Raw genomic sequence first — 16,114 nt, 5'->3', positions numbered from 1 at the left:
GAAATAAGCCCTGAGCACCATCAGGTGTGACCCCAAAACAAAATAATAAAAGCCCAAAACTAAAATAAACAAACAAATAAAAACAAGATTACGATCACAAGAGACAACTAGAAAATGCTAGGTTACTTGCTGCTATCTTCACAAAATACTATCCAGAAGTGAGAAAACTTCATCAGTTTTAATGGTCATTATCTGTCAGATAAGAATAGTTTTCTTCTGGAAAGATGTATGCAATCCCGACATAGTCTTCTTATTCTCTTCCTGATCACCACGGTTGGTTACCAGGTGTGCGATGGACGGGTCTTCTTCACTCAGCGCCATATTCTGCAGGTATTATCCTTGCTGCCTGCAGACACAAATTCCACTTGTCACTTTATCTTTACTCTCCCTTTCTACTACTTGACATGTTCTGCCTCAAGGTCAATTACCATCATGGTAAATGTGCTGGACTGTCACTGAGCAAAAAAAAAAAAAGGCATTTGTGGGGGTAGGGTTAGGATTCCTATCAATATTCAATTGTGCAATTTTCTGTCTTCTACCAGAGGGATTCATGGTATCTTAGAATTGGAGAAAGCTTGAGAATGTACCGCTTTCACTGTCCCTTTGGTGCTTCCCTTAACTATGGCCACCACATGGGGACAAAGGGATCTGGAATATTAGGTTTTCAAGAAGAGAATGAGCTATGGAGGAGAATACTTTCTACTTTGGAACACTTGAAAATGTGCATCAATTTTTCTCATCATCAATTTAAATACGTAAGCCATCCTCCTGATAGACAATCCTTGTCCCTACTATGTCAACTTTCCTTTAAATGCAGCCTGGTGGAACCCAGCGGCTTCTGGCAGAAGTGCTTCTGAACTTTGAATTAAGCTATGGCAAGTGCCACCCCAGGAGGGAAAGGGCATTGTCCCTTCTGCCTTATCTCCTCGGTGGCGGCATGGTGACAGTCATCTTTCAGAGCCTATTGGACAGAGAGGTATGAGCCTGCAATGACGAGACATGCTGGACCTCATGCGATGGGGGAGAGTGGAACTAGCTCTTCTCCCTGCCCCAACGAGATCCCAAGTTGCAGCCCATGGCCAGCTCCTCCAGCTCCTGAATGGCCATGATCCCAGAGGCACACAAACCAATCTCGGAACCCAGCGGCTTCTGGCAGAAATCCCTCCGGACTTAATAAAATATCAGAAATCCAAAATCATATGTTCTTTATTATCAGAAATAGAAAATAAATTATCTAATGATGCCTTCTTGGTAGGTCTGATTGTTGTGTGTGTGGGGGGGGGGGAATTCCAAATAATAATGGTGAGTCTTCTGTCGAAAAATTGAATGTAATCAAAGTAGAGAGAGAGTAAAGTGGAAATCATCTGCCACACAGGCAGGGGGAGGGATATGTTGGGGGGAATATGGGGGCTCTGTGTGGTGGAAGATGTGCACTGGTGAAGGGATGGGTGTTTGATCATTTTATTACGGGGACTTAAATCTGAAAGCTTTATAACTGTTCTCACAGTGATTCAATTAATAAAAAAATTAAAAAATTAAAAATAAATAAAAGCAGCCTGGGTGGGTAGGTGGGTAGGAGCATGAAATAACACAGCAGTTAGGGTGTTTGCCTTGCATATGGCCAACCCAGGTTCAATCCCTGGCATCCCATATGGTCCCCCATGCACTACCAGGACTAATTCCTGAGCATCGCTGGGTGTGACCCAAAAGCTATGAATAAATGAAAGCAGCCTGGGTAAACTCGGTTACATTCCATCCACAGCCCTGGTGTGGAGCTGTGCTGAGTGGCTGACCTTCTAAACTTTGGGGACCAGTACTCAGCATCAGTATAAGCAGTGTGGCATCTATGTGGATTGTGAACGTCCATAAAAGCTGCACATGTCTGCAAGAGGTATTTCCTCTTTTTTGCAGGTAAAATGGGCCTGCTTGCCACTGCTCTTCCAGTTTGGAATCCCACTCCCAATCTCAAAAAAAAAATTTCACAAAGTTAGTAACACAAGGTTCCCCAAGAAATGACGGCACTTGAAAAACAAAAGCAATTGCTCTGCTAAGGGTGAGATAAAAGATGCATCTTCACTCCAGCCAAGCTCTGTCGTCCATATTGGTTGCATTTAGCACCTTGGTATTTGGGATGCACTAAATTAGTATGCAGGGGGATCCCAGACTAGCAATATTCCTCCCCTAAGTTCTCCAGGGTCCTCTGTGAAGAACAGTTGAGGGGAGAAGTATTGCAGATAGCACCTTGTTATTTGGGGGTGCACTAGATTAGTATACAGAAGGAACTCAAACAAGTGATATTATTCCCCTAAGTTCTGCATAGTCCTCTGTGAAGACTATTTGGGGGGGGGGTGATATTGCAGTGATGGTTTCATCAAAACCCTGGGCTCTAGAAATCAGGGCTTTGGGGGCCGTCTGCCTCCTTTCCTTGGCCACAACTTTGCAATAGGCACCCCCTCCTCTTCACCTCACAAGGGTCCACATTCATACACACAGCTAATCGTTTGAGGAGTATCATTTGAGAAATTTGTACATATTAGTAAATGCTTAACAACTCTATACCCCAGGGAAGCAGTCTGTAATTTCAGAACTCATAATTAAGGAGAGAATGCAGGTACTTTAGAGCAAGAGAGGTTAATCTCAGCAGCCCCAAAATAACAAGGACTAATCAGCCATGAGAGAAACTCAGCCTTGAGTAGGGAGCATTTAACCCTTCAGGATTCGGGAAGCAGTTGTCAATGCTCTCAAACACAGTGGGAATCTCGGAGAGGTGGACAATCTTAGGGTGGCTCTACCAAGCACTGGACACCGTGGCCACACGAGGGGCTGCCAATCCCCTGCCTGAGACCCCACAGGGGCCTCTGATTATCTTTGACTATTGCTATTACCAGTGCTGTTCTAGTATAATCATATTTTTGCATTTCTTTCTCTTTCCTCAACCAAAATTAGCTCCTTCTCCTTTAGCAACAAAACATAGCTAAAAATAAAATGCTGCCCATGGGATTAGTTCGCAGTAAACTGTCAATGGTTGACAAAGAGCCTGCATGCATCCTTTTACCCAAATATTAATGTGTTCTTTAGGGACAATCCAAGGGGAAAAGAACAACTTAAAAAAAAACCCCAAAACAGACCTCTGACGGGGTACAAGCTGGGTCTGTATTTGCCCTAGTTCTTGACCTTCCTGCCATCACCTTAATATTAACCATGTGGGAGTAGCGCTCACTTCTGAGGTTCAACTCTATAATTAAAATCCAATATAGAGGAATCAAGGTGAGTCTGGGACCATGGAGACAAGGAGGGTTAGGGATGAGCCTGGGACCATAGAGACAGGAAGCGGAAGGGGCGGGCCCGTTTGTTCTTCAGTTTGGCAACTGCCCATGTGAAAGGTTAATTGGGTGTAGAAAGTTTGCATCCCTCCTACCTGTGATGATGATGTCGCCTTTGTAGTTGAAGGCACAAGAGAAGATCTCATCCGTATGCCCCTCGAGAACCTGAACACATTGCCCCGTGTGAGCGTCCCAGAGTCTCGCTGTTTTGTCAGCACTGCCAGTGAGCAGACGGTTCCCTTGGGGATTGAAAGATATCTGGCAACAAGGAACACACAGAAAAGGGCATCGGTCTTGATATGTTTTAAATCAACAAACAGGGACATTGCCCAGCACTTGGCACCTCCCCACTCAGGTATTTTCTTCTTTCAAAAAAAAATATTGATTTTGAGTCTGGTTCACAATTCTTAAAGCTGCAGAGCATTCCATTGTGTATATATACGACAAATTTTTTTTGGCTTTTTGGGTCACACCCAGTGTTGCTCAGGGGTTACATCTGGCTCTGTACTCAGGAATTACTTTTGGCAGTGCCGGGGGAGGGGAGTGAGCAAGGGGGAGCATATGGGATGCTGGGGATTGAACCCGGGTCAGCTCCATCCTGTCCACTGTACTATAGCTCTGGCCCCCTATACCACAACTTTTTGATCCATTCATACATAATTGGGCCTTTGGGTTGTTTCCATGTCTTGGATGTTGTTCTAAGCACAGCAATGAACATAGGCATGCATGTGTCCTTTCAAATGAATGTCTTTATGTTGTGGGCATAGATATGAAGCTCTGGGTGATGGGTAATTCTATTCTTCTTTTTTTTTTTTATAAATCTCCATATTGCCTTGTATAAAGGCTGAACTGGGTGGCTCTTCTTATAGAAGGAATTTCAGTCATGATAAGAAAAACAGGATAGGCACTAATGGATTAAATGTTTTAAACTGAGTACAAGAAGCTTATTTTCTTTCTGGAACCATACCAAGAGTGAAGTGCAAAGCACTGTGATAATCTGAGTATTCCCCAGACTTCACAAAGGCTCGGGGTGGCTTTCTCCGGGAGAGGCAGAATTGGGCCTGGGTGCTAATTCACTTATCTGTACTCTGCAGCCTGATATTCTGTCACCAAATGCAAACTGTCATGGAGGATGTGAACAGCATGTCTACAAATATTACTTTGTGCCTCTTGCTACTTGGGAAGCAGTATAGAACCATAAATACAACCGCCTGAAAAATGCCAGACACAAGAACTTGGCTGGCATGGGAGACGCAGTCTAAGGAGACCGTCAGCTCATGCCTCAGTGCTTCCCTTGAGAACTCTCTCTCATACATCAGAAGCCACTTCTGTGAGTAAACAATAGACAATGTCAGGGCCATGTATTTTTGGCCTTATGCTTTCTCAAAAACTCACAATGCCTAGGATAAAAAAAATCTCAAAAAAAGAAAAGACTTTATTTTGGGCCAGAGAAATAAGGCATTCGCCTTGCACATGGCTGACCTGGGTTGGATCCCCAGCATCACATCCGGTCCTTCCAGCAGCACCAGTAGTGATCCCTGAGCACAAAGCCAGGAGTAAACCATAAGGACTTCCAGATGTTATTGCAAATCAAACAAGCAAACAAGTAAAGCCTTTAGTGAATGAATGTTTGATATATAGTCCATTGAAACACCATACCTGAATTGACTTAAACAAACATAATAGAGTTTGAGAACTCTTTACACAAACACACACACACACACACACACACACACACGGTATAAGCACTTGTTGAGTGTGATAGGAATGCCAATAATTACCAGGTAATAGGAATGTGTGATAGGAATGCCAATAGCAGTGTGATAGGAATGCCAATAATTACCAGGTAAAAAAACTTTCCAAGGCCTCGCCTAAGTCCCCTCCAGAGCCTGTCCCCCACGTGGGCGCCACCCCATCCTCATTGCCTCTGCCAATCCTAAGGTAGCTCAGCTTATAGAGGGTGTCATCTGCATCCTCAAACGCCTTCTCTGGCTTCTGACCGACCATGATCCCAGAGGCACACAGACCAATCTCGGAACCCAGGGGCTTCTGTCAGCAATCCCTCTAGGTTTATTATTAAAATATCAGAAATCCAAATTCGTGTGGCCACTATTGTGGCCACACGACATCATATGCTCTTCATAATCAGCAATAGAAAACAAATTTTCTAATGATCTCTTTGTGGCAGGTCTGAATGTTGGGGAAAATTCCAAATAACAATGTTTGGTCTTTTGTTGCAATATTGAATGTGATCAACAGGAGAGAGAGAGAGAGAGAGAGAGAGAGAGAGAGAGAGAGAGAGAGAGTAAGTGGAAATCTGTCACACAGGTAGAAGGTGAGTGGGAGGGGGGGTATACTGGGGTTCTTGGTGGTGGAAAATGTGCACTGGTGAAGGGACGGGTGTTTGATCACTGTATAACCGACCAAGACTTGAACTGAAAGGCTTTGTGACTGTTCTCACTGTGATTCAATAAATAAATAAATAAAAAAGAGGGTGTCATCTGGCAGCTCTTGGAGACCAGCAATAAAATAGCAGAGGGTGACAATGGCCAGCAGCAGATGCAGTGAGAGAAGGAGAGGGCACAACAGGGACCACTGCACTCTAGAAGGAACTACAGAGACCTGAAATTGTTACTCTGATCATTTACATAAGGAACGAAACCGGATCCCAAGTAGGAGAGCAATTAACCAGGCAGAGCTGGGAAGGAAGAGGCATTCCCTGCACCTCATATGATCTCCTGAGCCCACTGGTAGCTAAACCTGAGCTTAGAGACAGGAGTAAACCGTGAGCATCGCCCATGAGCATCAATGGGTGTGATGTAATGTCTGAGGTGTGGTTTCTTCCACAACAAATACCTTTGTTAAATTGTTTCCTTAAAAATAAATCTTGGATTTTAATACCAAGATAGGACCGAGAAGATCAGCTGAAGAACTTCACAGCAGGACCCATGGCCTAGAATGGAACGAACAGGGTGAGAGACTGTCTGAGTTCATCATGTCGACCAAGACCATCCATGGTAACTCACAGTTCCAGAAGGCAGAATCTAAACGTTGGACATGGGAGTCCCCCGGTGGACGATTCCACAACGAAATAGACCACATCATATTCAATCAACAGTTTTGCCTGACCGATGTTGCTGTTGTCCCAAAATTTTGAATGGGATCGGACCACTGTCTCCTTCGTGCAAAATTCTACTTCACAGAGCGGGGAGAAAGGGCTGCAAAGTTCAAAAAGAGAACTCCCAGAATGACCACCAACTGGGAACTCTTTGGCACTATTGAGGCAACATGGGAAGATGCCATTGTTGACAACATTGACGAGGAATACGATCGACTGGTTCAGCACCTCCATGAATGTGCGAGGAATGCCAAGAGAGAGATAGCCACAAAAAAAAAAACGCCTGTCTTCGAAAACTCTTGAGCTAATTCGCCAGCGTGGTTTGGTGCATGCCTCAGGCAACTGCAAGCTAACGTCCGAGCTCGCAAAGAAATGCAGAGATGCGATCAAGGAAGACCTCAAAGAGAGAAGAGCAGAAGTACTGGTAGATGCAGCAGAAGCTGGGAAAAGTATTCGTTACGCCTGCCTGTCCTTCGCCAACTACAAGACCAAGATGACTGCCCTCTGACGCCCTGATGGATCCATCACATCCTCCAGAACAGCAATGGAAAAGATTATCCATGACTTCTACTCAAATCTCTTCGATAGCCATGTCCACTTGCCGACACACCAAATTCCATAGGATGGATATGTCGTTCCCAATGTTCTCCCTTCTGAAATCCGACATGCCATTTTGTCGCTAAAGAAACAAACAGCACCCGGCCCAGACAAGGTCAGACCTGAACACCTGAAGAACCTGCCATCAGTACTCATCAATACACTGGCTCGGCTTTTCACTCGCTACCTGTCTGAATGCAAGGTTCCGTCCCAGTGGAAAACCAGCAGGACCGTACTACTGTTCAAGAAGGGAGACATCCATGACATTGGCAACTATCGCCCGATCTGCCTATTGTCTGTCATCTACAAGTTGTTCACTCGAGTCATCCTAAATAGGATTGGCAGAACGCTAGATGAAGGACAACGATGCGAGCAAGCAGGGTTCCGCAAAGGATTCAGCACCATCGACCATATCCACACGATAACCAAGCTCATTGAGGTTTCTCGGGAGTTCAAGATGCCGCTCTGTTTAACGTTCATTGATTTAAGGAAGGCCTTTGATTCTGTTGAGATGGAAGCGGTCATTGAAGCCCTAGCCAATCAGGGCATTCAAGCCCAATACATCAGAATCCTCCGTGAGCTGTATTGCGGATTCACTACCAGGATCTCACCATTCTACAAAGAAGTGATCGTTGATGTCAAGAGAGGGGTTCGGGAGGGTGATACCATTTCACTGAAACTCTTCAGTGCCACCCTCGAGAACATCATGCGACGACTGGAATGGGAAGGAATGGGTGTGAAGATAGATGGTCGGCAATTACACCACCTCCGCTTTGCTGATGACATTGTTTTAATAACACCAAACATCAGCCAAGCGGGACAAATGCTGGCCGACTTTGACCGTGAGTGTGGAAAGGTCAGACTACAGCTGAATCTTACGAAGACAATGTTTATGAGAAACAGCCTCGTTCCTGATGCCCCATTCGCTTTCAACGGAACGACCATCTCCGAATGCAACAGCTATGTATACTTAGGTCGAGAAGTCAACATGACAAATAACCTGGCACCCGAGCTGCGCAGGAGGAAGAGAGCGGCTTGGAACGCTTTCAAGAGCCTCGAAGAAATAGCTAAGAGGACGAAGAACCTCCGGCTCCGGGCACATCTCTTTGATTCCACTGTTCTTCCTGCATTAACATATGCCTCAGAGACCTGGGCCCTATGCAAACAGGATGAGAATGCTATTCAGGTCTCCCAAAGAAGAATAGAAAGAGCTATGCTTGGAATATCACGTTTCACTCAAATGAGAGAGAGAATCCGGAGTTCTGACATTCGACGATCAAGAATCAGGGACGCTGTCTCATTTGCCAAGGTGTCGAAAATCAGATGGGCTGGTCACTAATGAGATTTAAAGACGACCGCTGGACTAGAGCTGTAACCGACTGGATTCCACAGGATGTCAAAAGACCGCTTGGCCGCCCACCTACCAGATGGTCAGACTTCTTCCTCAAGATCATGAACGATCGGTTTGAGGCTCTTCATGATCCCAGAGCGAACAGATGCCATTGGGCTACACTAGCACGCGACAGGGACAAATGGAGACGTTACTGGCGCCCGCTCGAGCAAATCGCCGACTAACGGGAAGTTAAGTGATTAAGTGATTAAGTGAAAAATAAATGAAAATGTCAATAAACATGAACTTTTAAAAGGTCCTTATTTTTTTAAGACAAACAAATGCCTTCAAAATTTTGCACTGTAGCACTGTAGCACTGTCCTCCCATTGTTGATCAATTTGCTCGAACAGGCCCAGTAATGTCTCCATTGTAAGACTTGTTACTGTGTTTGTCATATCGAATACGTAGCTTGCCAGGCTTTGCTGTGCGGGTGCGATACTCTCGGTAGCTTGCCGGACTCTCCCAGAGGGGCGGAGGAATCGAACCCGGCTCAGCCGGGTCAGCCACATGCAAGGCACACACCCTACCTGCTGTGCTATCGCACCAGCCCTTTGCAGATAGATAAATTATGGATAACATGTGGTTATTCTTAGAGCCAGGTGTAAGCCCCGAGCACCATCCCTGATCATCACCGTATGTAGCTCCAAACAAATAACAAAAGTGAAAGAATAATCATGCTTTACTTATAACTTGAAAATAATCATTTATCTAGCACAAAGTTTTGAAAGTATTTGTCTTTAAAAAATATGGACATTTTAAAAGTTTATTTTTATTGACATTCTTAACTTTTTATTAAGGATGGTATTTGTACTTGCTTCAAAATGTCTTGATAGCTCTTATAATCCTCAGGTCACCATTGAGATGACCCTATTCAGGGAATAAAATTTGGGGGGGGGGATTTTTAGGAAATTCCAACCAACAGCCTTGGAGCTTCAAAATAGGTCATTTTATAGTCCCCTGAGCAATGCCTGGAGCAATCAGTGAGCACAAAGCTGGGATGAGCCCCTGAGCACCACTAGCAAACACCCTCCCCCAATAAACAAATTAAAATGAGGAATTTTATATACTAATAAGTATTTAAATGTTTCCAGGAAATATTTCCTCACTTGCATCTCATTTGTAGAACTTGATATTGAGACACTGCACTGGTTATTTTAGGGTGTGTATGGTTTTGTTGTTGTTGTTGTTGGTGGTGTGTGTGAGTGTATGTGTGTGTGTGTGTGTGTGTGTGTGTGTGTGTGTGTAACATAAACTAGAACCAGAAAAAGAACTTTTAACCAGTATTTTCAACTAATTAATATTTTCCTGATGGTTGAGGAGAATAGTACTACATACTTTTGGGAAGGTTTAAGAAATCATTTATGATGCAGACAACCCTTAAAAAACAAAGTCCTTAGGTAACTGATTACTAGCCATGAGCTAATTGAAACAAATCTTAGTATTTCATTTCCATTAACCCACATGTACTAACTTTTTTTTTCATTGTGTTTGTGAGACTAAGTAAGCTTCTTAGAAGAAACTCACCTTTGAGATTTCACTTTCATGGCCCTCCAGTTTGGTAATGCATTTTCTTGTGGTTGCACAGAAAACTCTTGCTGTTCCTTTTTGAGAAGAGTAAGGACATTTACACACTTATATACAGTCAAGAACTACAAACCAAATCATGAAGATAATTCCTCTGACACAGTCTCTGTGCTCAATTTGTCTATAGGAAGAGCTAGTCGCTATGATCAGGGGTGAGAGAAGAAACCAATTTTATTAGCCTATAGAGGGGAGAGGATGAAGAATTTGACTTGGAAAGCTGAAAAGTAATGACTTAATATGTACAAAGACACTTCACAACTTCTTCCATTTATCTTATAGTTTTAGATAGTAAAATATAAATAGAAAAATACACTGAAATAAATGCCACCTTACAATTGCAGCTATTTGTGCCAGTTTTATCATCAGGAAGTCACCGTTAAATGAATTCTTCCCAAATCAAACTCTCTCCCTGAGTTCCACCCTGGGACACATCGTTCTCCATCAGAGCTCAGAAGACATGCTTCTGTTGACCTGGCCTGTTTTCAGTGTTCCACTCACTGACTCTCCAAGCTGCTTTAGCTCTCTGGGCTTCTTGGAAGAATTGACTCTGTACCCTGAGCATTTAATACTGGGGACTCTTCCAGAAATGTCTAAGGACGATGGTCTCTCTTGGAGCTCTCTGGAAAGATCTTTGCCAGTGGCCTTACTGAAAGCATCTCATTCACCTCCTAGTTCATTCAGTCTTGTAGCATCAGTAGCAACTATCTCTGTCTTCCCTAATGTTCTTGACACTATGACCCCAAAGAGTCAGGCAAAATATGGCTGGTATATTTTCAGAATCTATGAGCTGTGCTTGCAGTTCCTTAGGCAAGACACTTTGATCTGCATTTTTTGGGATTAGGGACACCTTATTGGCACTTTGTACCAGCAGTTCTTCTCACGATATCATTATTACTCAGTTCCTTTTGCAAAGAATTTGCTATCATGCCTGGGTCTCCCACTGAGATTCTGGAGCATGCAAGCTGGCCCAACGATGGGAGAAACATGGAGGAAAGGAGTGCTTTTGTATTGCTGAGCTTATCAGAGGATAGGTTCCAAGATAGAAAAAAGAGAGCAACAATCCATAAAAAAATAAAGTGTTTTGCTATGTTTTGGGGGCAACATCTAGTGTGCTCAGGGATTACTCCTGGCAGGTCTCAGTATGGGATGCTGAGGATTGACCATGCAAGGTAAGTGCCCCACCTGCTATACTATCTCTCCAGACTCCAGAAAAAATTTTAAAGAGAACCTGAAAAAGAATTTTGATAGACCAGTTATGAAATAAGCAGCAAGATAAGCTTTCATATGTTATATATGAGTTAGTTACTTAATAAGGTTAGTTAGTAAGGTATGAGAGGCCTTCCGAAGAGGGAACATTTGGAATTTCTCAATAAGCAGCAATTGAAAACACTTTTCAACAGAAAGAGCTAATGAATGGTTTTTGCCTTTGTATTCCCATTGTTGAGTGTCAAGTTCAGAGTAAGGTAAAAGTTAAAGGTAAAGGCCCTCCCATTGTTCATCGATTTGCTCGAGCGGGCCCAGTAACGTCTCCATTGGAGACTTTGTTGTTACTGTGCCTGGCATATCGAATACGTCACGGGGAGCTTGCCAGGCTCTGCCGTGCGGGCGAGATACTCTCGGTAGCTTGCCGGGCTCTCCGAGAGGGGCCGAGGAATCAAACTCGGGTCGGCCATGTTGGCTGCGTGCAAGGCAAACGCCCTACCGCTATCGCTCAATTAACAAATGTAAGGTGTACAAATGGTTGGGAAGAAGGGAAAGGGTAACAAATGCTTCCTTAAAATTAAGGAGTGAAGGGGCTGAAGAGATATTGAAGCAGGCAGAGTGTTTGCTTTGCATGTAGCCAACTCAAGTTCCATTCCTAGTACCCCCTAAGATCCCCAAACCTTGCCAGGTGTGATGTCTGAGCCCAGGGTCAGGAGTAAATCATGCTTGCGATCATCCTGTTGTTCGTCGATTGCCTCAAGCAGGCACCAGTAACGTCTCCTTTGTCCTAACCCTGAGATTCTAAAAAGTGCCACATTCAAGTCTCTTTCAGGGTTAGGAGAATGAGACGACGCATCATTGTTACTGGTATTTGGCATATTGGGTATGCCACGGGGAGTTTGCCAGACTCTGCCATGTGGGCAGGTTACACTTGGTAGCCTGCCAGGTTGTCAAAAGAAAGAATGAGATAATAAGATGTTGTGTGGCCGCGAATGAGGCCACATGCTTCCGGGAGCTGGGTTTTATAGGAGTTTTTATATTTTTTAGTTTTTATATGACTATAAAGGAGTAAATCCTGACCACTAATGGGCCTGACCCCAAGACAAAACAAAGCAAAAAAAAAACATTAAAGAATGCATCAGCACAGAAGGAAAAATTGTGGTAATAAAATTTTCAGTAAAAAAAATCTAGCTATTAAGGAAGTATTTTTCTTATTGCAAATTACATTGTATAGAGATGAATTTGTATACTTAGAAACATTAAGAGCATTTTAAATATTTTTCTACTTTACTAACAATGAAGTAAGAAAGCAGATGAGATAGTGTTGTAGAATATGATTAAAAATATAAAACTGCAATTTGGTGAAACATTTCAAAAGTCTTAAAGAAAAGTGAACAATTTGCTTTTAAGAGTTTATTTAAAGAAATATTCTGCATAACATGAAAACATTTTTACAAAGGCATATTTCAAACTTTAGAAAACACAGCTAAGAAGACCTGAAAATGCAAATTTTTTAGGGATAGAAATAGTGCACAACAAAGTGGCAAATAGTCTTGAGAATAATTCCAATGAGGAAAAAAGTTGTTGTATACATACATATGTGCATAGATATATACATATATATATATATAGTTAAAGTAACCTTTAGAAAACACAGCTAATATGACCTGAAAATTCAAATTTTTAAAGCAAGAAATAAGTAGTGCACATCAAAGGGGCAAAGAGTCATAAGAATAATTCCACGGGGTGCTCCAGAGGGGGCCGGGTGTGGCCCCTCCCTGCCCCAAGGGACCCAGTCCAGGCAGTCAAAAACTTCCAGAACTCAACCGCCACCACCTCATGTCCACTCTCCACATGCTCGGGCCAAGTCTGACCCATGAGTGAACCTATTCCTGGAATGCATGGCTGTGACACTTCATAGGACACGCCCTACCCATACTCAAAGAGTACCGCACCATATTTGATGGGGTTCAAAGTAGGAGGCAACCAATCTTAGAGGGAAATATTTTTATAGATATATATGTATATATATACATATAAACATATGTATATAATAAAAGCATACAAGGCTCAAGGTACAATAACACGTTAGTGATCTCTTATAGAAGGGCTTAATGGCCCCGGGTAAAATTCAAAAATCTTCATACTTTCTTCTAAGGATGCTTTTCTGTAACAGTTTCAGATGTTTTTCATAACAAACACAAAATATATTATTTTGGTTCTGTTTTGGGGGCAGGGATTGAAGTTCAGAATGGAAACGCCCAAAATATGATGGCAGGAAGGTGTATTGGTGGTGGTGGTGGGGTTGGTGTTTGAATATTAAATGTAATGAAATATCTTGAACTACTTTATAAAATAAAAAAAATTAAAAATATAAATCCAGTAAGAAAAAAAATGTTCTCATTCATCCAGGTACCCGCCCGGTGGCAGGGACGCTTCCCAGGCCTGCATCGCTAATAGATCCCCTGAGAACTGCCGGTTTTCATCCTTGGTCTGCGAGGAATGGGAATTGAGGCACACCACATGAAAACAAAGCTGAAGTGCTCCGGGCACTCTCTCCTCATTCATCTAGGTACCCACCCGGCACCAAGGCCCCTTCTCGGAGCCACGGCTGTGTTATTCTCCCACTACATATCCTATAGGAACCATAAATTAACCACTTAGATGGAACTTTCACTAGGTTAGCTTAACCACCAGAAACACATTAGCCAATAATTCACTAAGCCCATCTCAATTCATTCTGCATCTCAAGCAGAATAGTAACAGTGATCATGAAGGTCTAAACCACACTGGTCACAATGGTAAAACAATGCAAAGGCCCACCAAGCTTTCTTATTGAAGAGGATAGCCCAGAAGACATCAACAGTAACGAAGTGCTAGACAACCTCTCTGACAAGGAATTTAGAAGAGAGCTACTGAGGATGCTTAAGGAGCTAAAAGAAACAATGGAAAGCAATGCCAATAAAAGATAAGAGGATTTGAAGATAGAAATGAGGAAAATGCAAAAAAAAATTGCAAATGGAAATGTCAGACCTGAAAAACCTGGTAGGCAAATTGAAAAACTCAGCAAAGGCCTCAGCAGCAGAGTAACAGCTGCTGAGGACAGAATCAGTGAGCTCGAAGATGAACTCCAGAGACACTCCAGAAAAGAGCAGAAAATGGAAAAGAGACTCACAATTCGGCAACAGATGGCAAGAGAAGATCGTGATGAAGCCAAGAGGGGTAACGTAAGAATTGTTGGACTCCCAGAAAGACAGGAAGAAAACCCTGATGAAGAAGAAACCGTCAAAGACATCATTGCTACAACGTTGCCAAAGCTGAAGAAAACATGTGGCCACATTCAGGAGGCCTGAAGGGTACCAGCTAGAAGAAATTTGGATAAAAATACCCCAAGACACATCCTGATCAAAATGACCAAAACCTTAGATAGAGACAAAATTCTGAAAGCAGCAAGATCAAAGAAAGAAATTTCCAATAAAGGAGTATCCTAAAGATTCACAGATGATTTTTCTGATGAAACCCTCATGGCTTGAAAACACCGGTGGGATATAGTGAAAAAAACCTCAATGACATAAATGCCTCACCAAAAATACTTTACCCAGTGAGACTCTCATTCATAACAGAAGAAACAACACACAGTTTCACAGACAAACAACAGCTCAGGAACTTCAAAGACTCAAAACCATGGTTACAAGAACAACTAAAAGGGCTACTTTAAGACAGGAGAGGCCCCTCAAATACACCAAATTTCAACAGAAAAAATGGGACGAAACCCCATAACAAAAATCTCTCTCAACATCAATAGGCTAAATGCACCAATTAAAAGACACAGAGTAGCAGGATGGATTAGAAAATTGAACCCAACATTCTGCTGCCTGAAAGAAACACATCTCAATCGTCAAAGCAAACACAGGCTCAGAGTCAAAGGCTGGAAAACAATCCTACAGGCAAACAGCTCCCATAAAAAAGCTGGGGTAGCCATCCTAGTATCAGACCACATCGATTTCAGAGTGAAGAAGATCACAAGAGATAGTGAAAGCCATTTCTTATTGATCAAGGGATCTGTACAACAGGAAGAATTTATAATACTAAATGCATATGCACCTAATGAGGGAACAGCAAAGTACTTCAAACAACTACTCATATACTTGGAGAAAGACATTGATAGCAACACAATACTACTGGGAGACTTCAACACTACTTTATCACTTCTTAATAGATCAACCAGACTCAAGCTTAGCAAGGACATACTTCATCTGAGGGAAAAAATGTAAGAAAGCGACTTAGTAGATATATACAGAACACTTCATCCTCAAAAAGCTAAATACACATTCTTCTCAAGCGTGCATGGAACATTCTCCAAGATAGACCACATGCTGAGCCACAAAACATATATCCATAAAATTAAGAAGATAGAGATTGTATCAACAATCCTCTCAGACCACAATGCACTGAAATTAGAAGTAAATCACACACAAAAACAGAAAACTAAATCAAGCACCTGGAAATTAAACAGCTCACTATTGGACAACGAGTGACTTAGAGAGGAAATCAAAAAATTCCTGGAAATGAATGAAAATGAGGACACGAGGTACCAAAACTTATGGGACACAGCAAAAGTTGTGTTAAGGGATAGTTTATAGCTCTACAAGCATTCCTCAGGAAGGAGGAGCGAGCCTACATAAGTAACCTAACCTCACAGTTTAAGAGCTTGGAGAAGGACCAACAAAAGGAGCCCAATCTGAACAGGAAGAAGGAAATAATAAAATTCAGAGCAGAGATTAACGAGATGGAAACCCAAAAAACAATCCGAAAGATCAATGAAACCAAGAACTGGTTCTTTGAGAAAATAAACAAGATCGATAAGCCTCTAGCAAAACTCACAAAGAAAGGAAGAG

General features: G+C 42.6%; 1 protein-coding gene across 1 annotated transcript in view; it reads right to left on the bottom strand.

The window, feature by feature from the left end:
• Positions 1-244: 244 nt before the first annotated feature.
• Positions 245-16,114, bottom strand: part of DAW1 (dynein assembly factor with WD repeats 1) — a 66,739-nt gene continuing 50,869 nt past the window's right edge. The window contains exons 10-12 of the mRNA XM_056122062.1: positions 9,954-10,030; positions 3,419-3,581; positions 245-346 (exon numbers count right to left, since the gene is read on the bottom strand). Of these exons, the coding sequence (XP_055978037.1) occupies positions 312-346; positions 3,419-3,581; positions 9,954-10,030 (275 nt within the window). The 3' untranslated portion in view covers positions 245-311. The remainder of the gene's footprint in view (positions 347-3,418; positions 3,582-9,953; positions 10,031-16,114) is intronic.

The sequence above is a fragment of the Sorex fumeus genome, unplaced genomic scaffold, assembly GCF_029834395.1.
Source record: "Sorex fumeus unplaced genomic scaffold, SorFum_2.1 ptg000005l, whole genome shotgun sequence".
Classification (NCBI taxonomy): Eukaryota; Metazoa; Chordata; class Mammalia; order Eulipotyphla; family Soricidae; genus Sorex; species Sorex fumeus.
The sequence above is the reverse complement of the archived record's forward strand: the minus strand, read 5'-3'. Positions and strand labels throughout refer to the sequence as shown.